This window comes from Erpetoichthys calabaricus, chromosome 3, assembly GCF_900747795.2.
Source record: "Erpetoichthys calabaricus chromosome 3, fErpCal1.3, whole genome shotgun sequence".
Taxonomy (NCBI): Eukaryota; Metazoa; Chordata; class Cladistia; order Polypteriformes; family Polypteridae; genus Erpetoichthys; species Erpetoichthys calabaricus.
In genome coordinates this window covers 274,403,756-274,417,831 of record NC_041396.2, presented here as the reverse complement: position 1 = coordinate 274,417,831, position 14,076 = coordinate 274,403,756, and the positions used below count along the sequence as shown (strand labels likewise).

General features: G+C 39.0%; 1 protein-coding gene across 2 annotated transcripts in view; it reads right to left on the bottom strand.

Annotated features, from left to right (window-relative positions):
* Positions 1-2,258: 2,258 nt before the first annotated feature.
* The window catches only part of LOC114648968 (diamine acetyltransferase 1-like), a 53,277-nt gene continuing 41,459 nt past the window's right edge, over positions 2,259-14,076 (bottom strand). Inside the window, exons 6-7 of one of the 2 annotated variants that reach the window (XM_028798330.2) lie at positions 10,190-10,358; positions 2,259-2,409 (exon numbers count right to left, since the gene is read on the bottom strand). In XM_028798330.2, coding sequence (XP_028654163.1) covers positions 2,384-2,409; positions 10,190-10,358 — 195 coding nt within the window. In that variant the 3' untranslated portion in view covers positions 2,259-2,383. Of the gene's footprint in view, positions 2,410-10,189; positions 10,359-13,128; positions 13,461-14,076 lie in introns of those variants that run through there. The other variant, XM_051925319.1, reaches the window with a different exon arrangement.

Sequence of the window (14,076 nt, the reverse complement as noted above, 5' to 3'; positions counted from 1 at the left end):
ATATATGTGTATATTTGCAGCTGGAGATCCAAAAAGGGAGAAAATGAATCAAGTATCATAAAGTAGTTTTTATTCCTGAGCTTTCAGCCCCAGCCAGGGGCCTTCATCAGAGGATAATGATTAGACTTACAAGAACCAAAGGCAATATATAGCAAAAACTAGGTGTGGGGAGGCTAAGTCAGTGTGTTCAGGAGTGGGGGGTATTGGTCGTAGTTTTATTATGATTTACAACCAATACCCCCTCCTGAACACACTGACTTAGCTATACTTCTGATTAATTTTCTCCCTTTGTGGATCTCCAGCTGCAAATATGTAAACCGTATCACAGACCTTCTCTTCCATACTTGTATATGTATGTGTGTACCTATACTGTATATGTGTGTGTGTATGTATATGTGTATATATATATGTATGTATATACTACAGTAATATTATACAGTAATGTGTTTTACTTTATGTATTTCAGTGTCACCTGTATTTCAAGTTACATTACTGTAGTTGCAGAGGTGGACTTTTACTTTAACAGGTGAATTGTTGGTTTCATATCTGATGTTTTATGTTTACTCAAGGTAGTTTTGTTGGAACTGGAGTCAAATGAAACCCCTCACATACTGCTGTTCATGGATAATGCCAGATTCATCCTGTCCGAATTTAGGTCGGAATATAATAGAACACAGTTAACAGTGAATATCCAGTGAAACTCTATTCTAGAGAGTTTATAAAGCATAATCTAGTGCACTAAAACAGTCTATAGCTGTATAGTCCAGTACAGTAATCCCTCGCTATATTGCGCTTCGACTTTCGAGGCTTCACTCTATCGTGGATTTTATATGTAAGCATATTTAAATATATATGCCGGATTTTTTGCTGGTTCGCGGATTTCTGCAGACAATGGGTCTTTTAATTTCTGGTACATGCTTCCTCAGTTGGTTTGCCCAGTTGATGTCATACAAGGGACGCTATTGGCAGATGGCTGAGAAGCTACCCAACCAGAGTGTACGTATTAAATAAAACTCCTCATATATATTGTGAGCATGGGGGCTGTTTGCACCCCTAGAGGATACGGCTGATCCTCAAAAAATGCTGAAAGATTACCTTCACATTGCTGCCATCCTTGCTGGGCTTACATGTGGCTGCTCTGTCAAGCGATATGCTTCCTGCACAGTGCTTCTCATACTTAAAAGACCAAACAGCACGTATTGATTTTTGATTGTTTGTTTTTCTCTGTCTCTCTCTGACATTCTCTGCTCCTGACGGAGGGGGTGTGAGCAGAGGGGCTGGTCGCACACTGGCCTAGAGGATACAGATGCTCCTCTAAAAAATGCTGAAAGACTACTTTCACATTGCTCTCTTCCTTGCAGCTGCTTTATACGGCGGTTCTTCGCATACTTAAAAGCCAAACAGCCCTATTGATTTTTGTTTGCTTTTTTCTCTCTCTCTCTCTGACATTCTCTGCTCCTGGCACGCACTCCTTTGAAGAGGAAGATATGTTTGCATTCTTTTAATTGTGAGACGGAACTGTCATCTCTGTCTTGTCATGGAGCACAGTTTAAACTTCTGAAAAAGAGACAAATGTTTGTTTGCAGTGTTTGAATAAAGTTCCTGTTTCTCTACAACCTCGTGTTTCTGTGCAAATCTGTGACCCAAGCATGACAATATAAAAATAACCATATAAACATATGGTTTCTACTTCGCGGATTTTCACCTTTTGCGGGGGGTTCTGGAACGCAACCCCCGCGATCGAGGAGGGATTACTGTATAAGTTTTAATACTACATTTTAAAGTATAGCAGGATTTTGCACTTTTATAGCAGGCAAGCTTAACATAATTTTAGGAATGTTTTAATCTATTAGTACAATATAAGAAGGTTTTGTGAACTATTTAAAATACATATTATTGCTAGTATCTCTACTAGTTCTTGCTAGTTTCCACTCTTTCATGCTTACCTCCTCAACATTATTCTTGTTGCTTTTCCTCTTCGTGAACGCATAGCAGTCCCTGATTACTACACATGCAAAGGTGACTTCTGGTGTGAAGTATTAATCCAGAGTGGCCTGTCGCATGGTGTGCCCACACTGCCCAGTGACTGTTGTTGGTACCCCTGGTGTAATGTATAGATGAGGGAGCAATGGGTAAGCTCCTAAAAAGTTATAAGGATTAAACAACCTTCAGCATCCTCTAGTGACTTTTCCCTTTTCCCTAATCCCTGTAACTTTTTTTGGGTTATGTTTAATTTTCAAAAGAAGACAGATGCTGTGTGTCTGGGTAAACGTAAAATTTATTGTTTAGGTCAATGTGATTTTTTAAAAATTTCTTTAATGTTGTTTTCTTCTATACATCTTGAAAAATTGTGTCTTGCAGTCCAAGGGTTTTCGGACATAAATTAACTGTTCTTGTGTTCAGTTGCTCCTGAAACAGCATTAAGGGTTAACATGTGAAAGATCAGTAATCAGGTCAGGGTATCACATTGGACTGAATAAACTGTTTTGTATGCTCTAATCATTGCTGTATGAAATATCTTCTGAGTTATACTTTATTATAGTTTAATTTATAATATTAAATAGCAACATGAGCAGCAAGCAATTTATTTCATCTTTACTCCAGTAAAAAGACTAAAAAAGAGAATTTAAGAAACCTTAGGGACACAAATGGAGAAATCATTAAAAATGGGATTGAAATAACAAATTAACTGAACAAATATTTTACTTAAGTATTTATAAAGGAAGAAACAAGTGGAATGCCTCATGCAGAAGTAAAAACAAATTCAGAGTTCATAGATTTTAAATTAGAAGAGTCAGATGTGCTTCAAGCCTCTGACATTTTGAAGATCTTACTAATTGCACTGAAAGAAATTAAAGATGTCTATAAGTCCTTATTAGACATACTGTATTTCAGCAGCCACTTCAGAAAGGAGAAGTACCTGAGGACTGGAATGTTGCAAATGTGAATCTTTAAGAAGTGATAGAAAATGGATCCTAGTAGTAACAGACCACACATTCTTAACTTATGTGCCATGCAAAATTAGGGAAACTGTAATAAGAAATAAATGATAAAATTGCCTAAATAAAAATTATATTCTAAATAGCAGCCAGCATAGGTTTATGAGAGGAAGGTCCTGCCAAGCCAATTTTTTAGATTTTTTTGAAGAAGCAACTGAAATAGTTGACAAAAACAAACCATATGACATAATGTACCTAGACTTTCAAAAAGCATTTGACTCAGTCCCACACCAAAGATTAATTCTGAAACAAGAGACTGTAGGCATCAGAGGTAACGTATGAAACTAGATCTCTAGTTGGTTAACCCACAGGAGACAGAGTACAGATAAGAGGAGAATACTCCACATAGAGCAAGGTGATCAGTGCACTCCCCCAGGGGTATGTCCTTGGACCATTACCTTTTCTGATTTATATTAATGGCATTGATTCTGGTCAGTAAACTTGTCAAATTCACAGATGACACTAAAATTGGAGGGATGGAAGCAAAAAGAATTCAAAATGACCCGGACAGCCTTCAGAATTGGGCAAACACCTGGAAAATGCAGTTTAATGTAGAAAAGTGCACACTGCTACATGTGGGCAAAAGGAACATCAATTACAAATACAAGCTGGGAGACACTGAACTACAGGAAGACACCTCTGAAAAGGATTTAGGGGTTTATGTTGATGCAACATTTTCATTGACTAAGCAATGCACATACGCAATTAAAAAGGCTAATAAAATGTTAGGTTATATCATAAAAACTGTTGAATTTAAGTCAAAGGACATTATGCTCAAACTATATAATGCACTGGTATGACCACTTCTGGAGTATTGTGTACACTTACAGCCGCCACAGTACAAGAAAGACATAGCAGCACTTACCTGTCAACTAGGTGGATCCCAGGACTTAAGGATGTCTTACTCTGACATACTCAGAGAATCAAACCTGTTTAGCAGAGGGTGCTGCATCAGGACCTAATCCAGGTATTTAAAATCCTCAATGTCATTGATAAAGTTGAGCTAGCAACATTCTTTTGTCTTAAGGGTGAATCACGTACTCAAGGATGTCAGTGGAAATTAAGGGGAAGTGCATCTAAAACTGAAGCCAGGAAGCACATCTTTACATAAAGAGTAGTGGGACTCTAGAACAAACTACTGAGACATGTAGTTGAAGCAGAAACCTTCACAACCTTTAAGAAAAACATGGATGAGGTATTGGGACAGATCAGCTATTAGCTAAACAAACAGGCTTGTTGGACTGAATGGTTTCCTCCCGTTTGTTAAATTTCTTATGTTCTTATTCTTAATTGGACAAAAACATCATGATTAAAGCTTACTTATTATAAGTCTGTCCATAAATAAATCAACACCACAGTCTTGTCTGAGAATATTCCATTCATAGATGACTCTAGACAATCCAGACAAATGTCACCAGTGGCTATGAAAACCCACCGATTGGAGACAAATTGCTTGACACATCTTGGACTTAAGTCTTCTTAAATAAAGCCACACCGATATTATATTAGCTAGACCAGAGGTTCAAGATCAGTCCTGGGGTCTCATTTATAAAACTTTGCATGAATTTGTGAAAACACGGTATGTGCAAGCCAAAAAAAAAAAAAAAAAACAGGAAAATGCGTACACCAAAAAAAAAAAAAGATAAAATCTGATGTACACTCATTTCTATGCAATTTTGCATTATAAATCACAAATCCTTCCGCAAATGTGCACACATGAATACATCTCGAACACTGCTAGGATGCCACCATTAACAACCATACTATGGTCTATGGCAATAAACCTCATACATATGCAATCACGATGCTGCAGACCTTCACTGGCCTCCCAACTGAAGCATCTGGCCACTGCCAATTGCATTTGAAGAGTTCTATGGCCCGCATGACATTGAAGTACTACTTCTCTGCACTCTGATGAGCTGGGGAAGGTACCAGCGTCTAAGTGTAAAGCCACTATCATGTGGTGAAAGTAATGACATGATTGCAGTTACAATTAATATTATATGCCATATGAAACAATGAGGGTTCAGACACTTACCTTGTCACCAGCCATCACATACTGTACAGTGCCTTCAGCATGTTACCTGATCAAAGCTATTTTGCCTCAAAATAAATGAACCTTGGGTTGACCCATCCAACTAATCCACAGCATTTGTCAGCTTCATCTTGGCATCACATATGTGTTATTAGAAATATAACTGTTTATGATTAGTAAAAACACCAAAAAATCTCTCTATGTGCCTTTACTGCAATATGAGTACAGTAAATTTCTACGATTACATTAGGAAAATCGAACAGTGATACAAATTTCTTTTTATGGAATGTACAACCAAACCATGAAAAAACAGAATGTAATTCCTTGCTAGTTGTTTATGACTTCCAGCACTGCGAGAATGACAGAACTGAAGCCTGGCTAAGATTTTCCTGACCTGTTGGCCAGTATGCTGTGGTAGGTGCCTGTTGTTAGAAAGTCAACTGTTATTAAAACCTGCATATGAACAGGTAGAGCACAATTTTGGGCAGTCTGTTTTTCTAATGCTTGTTACAACTCAACACATAGTTCCACGAGAAGGTCTGAAAGTATAAATTGGCACCTTAACCAGTCATCATTATGGTGAAAAAAGAATCCAACTGGTCCCTAAAAGCTCATTCCTTTTGTATATGATAATTTGTATAATCTTCAAAACAGTGACAACTATTAGGCTATAAATAGGCCATAGGGAATGACATGTGTAGCTTTCTGAATGCTGGGAGTAAACCACATCTGTGCATTTACCATATTTTAGTTTCTAATCCTTAGAACTAATGAAAAAACAAGTTCTTCAGTCCAAGTGTGCAGCACTGGCCCTCTTAAAAGGGACCTAAAATACAATTTGTACATCACCTTCATCACTTTTGAGGGTTAATATTTTGTCACATCAACACACATTATTATAATGGCTTGGTGATATGATTTATTATACGTGAGTTGCCAATTAGCTGGTTTGTGTGAATTTCCCTGCATGATCAAGATTGTCATCATTTTCCAGTTTCTCCAAAACATTGCATACATGTGTATTGGAGCTGCTGTAAATACAGTATATGCAATGATGGATGGCTTCGAGTTGCCATAAATATACGCATGTTCCCCCATCAAGTTTTCTTTTATAAATCCCAACATTTGTGTGGGAAGTTGAGTATGCACATTTCAAGCCTCTTTTTGAAAACTTTCTAAATGAGGCTCCTGGGGCGCCACTGAGGCTGCAGGTTTTCATTCCAACTAGTTTCTGAAATCAATGCATCACACTCTCTGCAAACTGATCTAATTGCTTTTTTTCCTTTAACTTTACCTTCTAACAATATTGCTAGTATGATACTTACATTCATAAGAAATTTGGAAATGTTTATTTTTCCAAAGATTTAAATGCTTAATTTTCTTTTACCGCTTTCTTTTAAAATGACCCTTTTCTGTGCAGTTTGCTCCCTTAATTATATGTAAAATACTGACAATTTGCAGCAAGCAGTGCAGACACAGTTGCAGCTAATATTCACTTCTGTGCTAATTAGTAAGAAAAAGCTTTATTAACCTGAGCATCAAAAAAGGAAAATCTTGAAAAACAAGAAATCTATATATATATAATTCACTAAGCCGTCGACAAGTAAGACGTCCATGGCGCACGCAGGAAGGAGCCACGTCCACCAACTCTAAGACCATTGGATACAACGACAACTCGCAGAGCTACGCCCACCAACTCGGACGCGACGACTGGGGAAAAAAACGCCGTCATTTATGTTCGTCTGTGCTACAGTACACATGCACCTCTGAGCCACATTGACTTTTCGGTTACGACGCACGACCGCGTGCACCATAGCAAACTGTTTTACACGCTACATACAGCAATTCGCATCCGTGACAAACATGCGTCTTCTTAGATGGTCCTGCACGAACACGGAAGACGTTTCCCTGCCCACCAACACTCCTTTTTCCATGGCCCGCGTCTGCCCTCGCTCTCTAGGCATTCACACTGCCTGCTCATGTGCCCGGTCGCAAAAACTCACCAACCACCCAGTTAGTCCCTTTCGTCTGTGCTAGGAGTCCACATGCACCTCTGAGCCACATTGACTTTTCATTATTCTTTTTCGGTTACGACACCCGACCACGTCCACCATCAAAAACCATGGGAAAGGAACAACAAAGCCCCGCCCAGAAACTCTACCCCTCCTCCCACGTGATCGGGAACGCAACTCAGAGCACTGCCCGCCAACTTGAACAACTCATCAAACACATACTCACTCGCTTTCCTCTGTGCTGCTGTCCAAATCCAGCTGTGAGCCACGTTGACTGTTCTTTTGCCCTTCATGGCTAACGCTTCAAATGTATTTCATGGAAACAACACTTCTTTCAATGTTATAGAAATTCCTGCATCAGGTAACTGTTTCTCTATCAGTCGGGTTTTTTTTGGAAAAATGTCATTGACGAAACTGTTGCTCTCAAACTTCGCAACATGGCTGTTGGCTTTGTTTGCCAACATTGGGTTAACTTCGGCGACGTGGTGTCCGTTGTTGTTAGTCACAGAGGCATTGTTATACAGTCTGCTCAACAATACGCTGACTACATGAATACATCTGGAGTCTATGGTGGCGAGGCAGAAACTGTGGCAATGTCCCAAATTCTTCCAGCTACTATCAGCCTCTCCTCGAGTTTACAATCTGGCCTAGCGTCTCTCCATATCCCTGCTCTTTAGCGGTCCTTTGGATCATGGGCATTACGAGGTTCTCATGCCTCTCAAATACACACGTGATAACCTTCCGGTGACATCTTTTGATGCTGTCGGTATGTGCACACAGGGTGCACACCCACTTGCTCGCCACACTAATGTGACGTCACCTGCCCACTCTCCTCTTCCTGAAAAACATTTAAAGACACACTCCCCTGAACACACGCATTCCACACAGGACTTTCAATGCACCTTTTGTTCCAAAAGCTTCTGAGTGCAGAGATATCTGAACGCACATTTAAAAAAACACAACACTAAACGAATTATGCAATGTGAACATTGCCAACAATGCTTTAAAACAACTTGCGCTCTCAAGAAACACTTACGAACTCATTCCACTCTCACCTTCAATTGCACATTTTGTAACAAGGACTTCACAGGTGAGATGGATCTCCACAACCATATGCAGATCCATTCAACACAAAGATTTGTATGCAAAATTTGCGACAAACACTTTCACGCACGCAAATACCCTTACTAACCATCTCAAAACACATTCCCTGATGAATTCTTTTCAGTGTCAACACTGCTCCAAAACCTTCATGTGCCAGAAATCTCTCAAAGCACATTTAAACACCCACTCCACTGAACAAACGCATTCCAAACAGATCTTTCAATGCACGATTTGTTCAAAAACGTTCCGAGTGCAGAGATATCTCAACATGCATTTAAAAACACCCAGGCAAACAACACTGAATAATCAATAGCTGCAACTACTTTGCCCACCCCAACTCCTCACCTGAGTCGGTTTCGTCTCTGTTCAGCAGTGTTTCCCAAACTCGGTCCTGATGAACCCCTGTGGATGCAGGGTTTTGTTCCAACCAGATTCCTAATCGTTAATGCCGGTGAAACTCATCCGGGATAAGTCGGTTTTTCAAATGCAGCTGTGTAGCAAATTATTCTAGCAGGATGTAATAATCCGAGATGAATGCGCGCCCCCGCGCTGAGTGAAAAGCCAATGTATATTGAGTCTAGAAAACATGATCAGCAAGTCTTTGATAGGCTGCAACAAAATGATGAAAGAACGGGCGCATTTTTTTCAAACAAGCTGTGTGTGTGGGTGGGTGGGAGTTAGTTAGTTAATTAGTTACTCGAAAGATTTCAAGATTTAATATGCACAAGCGGTAACACTGCAAAAGCAGCCCAAACCAGAAAAGACGGCTGGCAAAAAGTGGGGGACAAATTAAATGCGTGTGCATTGTACTTACTGAAAGCAGCATTACGGATTTTGCAAATGTTTTTTTCCCTCTGCTTAAAAAACATTAAAAAAGCAACGTGATTATGCGGCGTATACTACGCCGCGGGTTGGTATGCAGCGTGTAAAACAGTATGTTTGCCGCAGACAATTTGCCTTTTACTTTAACACGAAGACAGTCACGGACAGTTGTATGTTGCTCTCTCCAGAGTTCCATCTTTTCATTCACTTACTGGTATGCCTGCAGGAACACGTGCAGCGAGCGAGCGAGAGAGAGTGAGCGACACACACACACACACACATACAGGCGCGCGCGCGAGAGAGAGAGCACTGGACACATAAGAATAATAATACTACATTACATTGATATACCGGTGTTTTCAGTATTCAAAGCGCTATCCACACAGGGAGGAACCGGGAAGCGAACCCAAAATCTCCCACAGTCTCCGTACTGCAAAGCAGCAACACTACCACTGCGCTACAAGGCAGAGAAGGCAGTTAAAGAATGCACCGGGCTCGATTTTGTTTTCACTTCTGTTTGGACAACTGTGTCGTTCAGGAAGTGTTCACCGATCAATACATAATTATGCGGCGTATGTTACGCCACGGGTTGACTAGTAGAAATATAATTCACCACAATGTAATGCCTAAATGCTCACTACATCCCATTAAAAATTTAGTAAACTCATTTTGTAATTTCTTGGTTAACACCAAAAGAGCAGAATTTGAGAAATAACAGCTTGATTAATGAAGGCAGGAGTCCAGTTAGAAGACAAGGTTAGTTGGGATGAACACCTGCAGCTACAAGGAGCCACTGATTTAAGTCTTTTCTTACTTTAAGTAGTGCCTCCTCTTTGGCATTCAATGTCACTTGCACCTGGGTCTGTTATACTTGTTTCAAGCTCTCCAGAAAGGTGAATTGAAAAGAAAATTGTTAAAGAAACATAGGCATTTAAAACTAAAGACAAGATTTTTAAATTTCTTACAAGTGTATTATATTCTTTTGAATACAAAATAAGAGAGGACATTGGTTAGATAATTAAACAATTCTGTGGCAACCCCTAACGGGAGCAGCCGAACGAAGAAGAAGAAGAAGATGAAGTTGAAAGCCTTCTTTTAAGATTAGTGGCCTTAAAAGGACCCAGCTGTATTTTAAAACTCTCACTCTGTGTCCCAGGAATAAAAGAAGTACTGTATATTATACAACAAAATATAGGCATCCTTATTTCATTTAATACCTGTCATCTGTGCCAGTTTTTCCATAGCTGCTACTTCAAATCGCATTGCATGCCAGCCCTCCTTCTCTGTCAGGTCCAGTGCCCCATGACTCTTGTAGAACTCGATGCTGGGCTTATTCCAGTTGAGTACACTGAACTGAAGCCGGACACACTCACTCTGTCTGCCAATCTGTGCCAAAATTAATAGACAGCCAGTACATTTATGCCAGCTCAAATAAAAACCCAAACCCATGTTACTTTCTGTTAATTCAAGATGGAGAGTCATACTCGAATGTTGAAATGATTAAGTGGTCACCTCTGACTGAAAAGATTTAACTAATTCTCATCTCTAGGTAATTAGAATCAAGTTTTAGAATATAGCAAATAACTATAATAATAAAACAGAAAGAATGGGTATGTGTGGCAAAAGGGGATGAATTGTTATACATGTTCTGACTTACAGTATATATTTTCCTTTGTGACTAGAACAATAAGATGCTGCAGATGTTCTATCAAACAGTTGTGGCGAGCGCCCTCTTCTACGCAGTGGTGTGCTGGGGAGGCAGCATTAAGAGGAAAGACGCCTCACGCCTGGACAAACTGGTGAGGAAGGCAGGCTCTATTGTTGGCATGGAGCTGGACAGTTTAACATCTGTGGCAGAGCGAAGGGCGCTCAGCAGGCTCCTATCAATTATGGAGAATCCACTACATCCATTAAACAGTGTCATCTCCAGACAGAAGAGCAGCTTCAGCGACAGACTGCTGTCACTGTCCTGCTCCACAGACAGATTGAGGAGATCGTTCCTCCCCCAAACTATGCGACTCTTTAATTCCACCAGGGGGGGTAAACGTTAATATTTAACATTATACATAGTTATTGTCTGTTTTTTTCACCTGTATTATTATCATTCTTTAATTTAATATTATTTATTGTATCAGTATGCTGCTGCTGAAGAATGTGAATTTCCCATTGGGATTAATAAAGTATCTATCTATCTATCTATCTATCTATCTATCTATCTATCTATCTATCTATCTATCTATCTATCTATCTATCTATCTATCTATCTATCTAGAATCTAATTTTAATAATATGTACCTTAATTTTGTATAGATCACATGTAGTGCTTTGGAAAGGTAATTCCTATGAACAAAGATTATTTAATATAACCTGTTAAATTCAATTCTGAGTGGTAGCCAAGGCCAGAATTGAGGGGCAAGCTAGGACACAACACTGGCTGGGACACCAGTCCATATGAGCACCCACACTGCTTCACTGGGCCAAAACTGAGTTGCCAGTTAGCTTAACACGCTCATGTGTAAAGTACGGGACAAAAACTGGAGTACTTGAGGAAAAATCCATGTAGTCACAGGGAGAATTTTAAAACCTCACACTAACAGTGACACTCCGTGGGATTACAGCCCAGGATTCTAGATCTGCGAGGCAGCATTTCAACTTAAAGATTACTTGAATACAGTACATAAACTGACTGAGTGAAAGGTTTAGCAACACTATTAACTTGGTCACGACTTCATAAGCAGCGGAAACACCACTCTTTATAAAGGAAGCTCCTTTTTAAAATTTATATATACATTTTAAATTTTCAAAAAGCAGATGTTACAATGGCGTAATACTCAATCAAACAATCATAACATAACAGATGCAACCATTTACTTCAAAATCAACGCAGAATAAACAAAAGAAAAATACAAGTGCAAAGGGGAAAAAACAAGCTAAATAAAGCCCCCATCACAGAGAATGAGAAAAAGAAGAGAAATCCAAGAAAGAAAAAATTTTAAATATAAAAGAACAATTAATAGCATAAAAGAGTCAATAACAGGGCTAGGATACTTATTTTAAAATATTAATGAATTCTTGTCATATTTTAAAAACTACTTGGACATATCCTCTAAGATAGATTTTTTTTAATTTCAGATAATATAGAAAGATATTTGCCTACTCAGTTATAAAAGATAGATTGACAGTTTTCCAGTTAAGCAAGATAAGTCAAGCACCCTAGTAGTGTCGTATGGGATATTACAATGGATTTATTCCTATGCACTTTAATCCTATCTGTGAGTACACCAAACACCAGCTGATATTTGTTATAGTTATAGGATGCACACTAAGAGATATATCAAAGGAGTAACTAGATCCATAATACAAAAAAACAACAAATAACACATATCTCTCCTGTGCATCTGAGGACCATCTTGTCAGCTCTGATCAGGTATGAGGCACCACCCCTAGGCAAGAGATGGCGTTGTTGCTAACTGTCTTGTTTCTTCCCTCCATAGGTCAGAGAAGATGGCCCAAGAGACCAAATCACCACACCTCAAACACTTTTATAAGTCCTGCCCTTTCCAGACCAAAGCATATAAAAAAGACACTTGTGACCCAAATTCTCAGCAGGATGGACCTCCTAGTTAGACTCAACCCAAAAGGAATGCTGCTTAAGTGCCTGATTTATATCCTAGCATCCTGTTGACGCACAATTAAATGGGGTTGCTCGGCTATGCAAGTCACTCTGTTTCACAAACCTGTTAAGAAGTGCCTTTACCTTTTCAAATTTTGTGAATTTGTGTATCACCTATAATAGACTTGTTAGTGTTGAGGAAAACAGACAATAAAATTTGTTTTGCAGGTGATTTTGCACTTGCGGAATGCAAAGCCCATTAAGAAGAGTTTCTTGGATGTATAAATATTTTTTGGAGTGGAAAACAAGGAATATTGTTCCCTAAAGTCTTCGGTGTTTACCTGTGTTCTGTTCTACAGCCGCTCAATGCATGTAATCTGTGCATATTTTCCACAGAAAGACTCCCTTCTCTCCTAAACCATTTCCTTGCAATCACCCTTTCAAAGCACTATGTAATTTCAAGTTTCATTTCTGCCCCTGCATCTCTTCTGCCCCTACATTTCTTGCATCTTTAGGATTGCAAGATTGTCATCAAAATTGACAAAGTGGTGATACGGCCGAGGCAGGAAATTAGTCAGGTGACTTTTTTTCACCTGGAAATCCTTATTTAAATACTACGTGATAGGCAGACACTTGTAAAATGAAACAATGAAACAAATGCTACAATACAGGATTAAAAATGTTTTTGTGTAAATGGCACATATTAGGCTGGACGCAAAAGACAATTTGTTTAAGAAACATTTTTGCCAAGAGAAACATTAAGCTTCCATTTGAATTCACTCTTTCGCAAATCGTTTCGCTCATCACTAGGACTGGTGTCCCCATTCAGTGTTTGTCTTACCATATTCCCTGCATTAGGATCTGGCTTCCTGCATCTGTGTAACAGAAAAAAAAAAAAACTAGACTCAGAGAATCAGAGAATGGATCGAAGAGCATAGCAATTTTACAGTCTCCAGAGCTTGTTGAAATCTGTATCTCAGTTTCACAGTACTTTGCACAAGTAGTGAAAAACTAAACTGTAACAGTGGTAGACCAGGTGCAATATGAAGAGCAGCTTTGGTCAATCATAAAAAAAACACACTCATATTTTCTTTAAATGACATATGGGATGGCTACAGAACATTCTGCTTATTTTTAGTTCACTAAAGATTTATACCTTCAGTTAGTTAAGTGTAAAGGAAATGTGATGTATAGCCACCTTTACAATATTTAGGCTGTCTGCTGGTGAAAATATCACAGTTATCAGAACAGGCAACCCATAAGTAAATATTTCTGTATTCATCTTGCCACCTTAAGTTGAGTTTTCTTGTTTGCCTATTCAAATACTGTATTTTAAAATGAGCGTCTATTTAAAAAGTGCCACATGATAAATAAGACATGATAACTATACTGAGTTGCATGGCAGCAGTGACTAGAGCTGTTATATCACAGTTCTAGGAGACTGAGTCTGATTTCCACCCCGATGACTGTGTGTGTACAGTTTACACATTC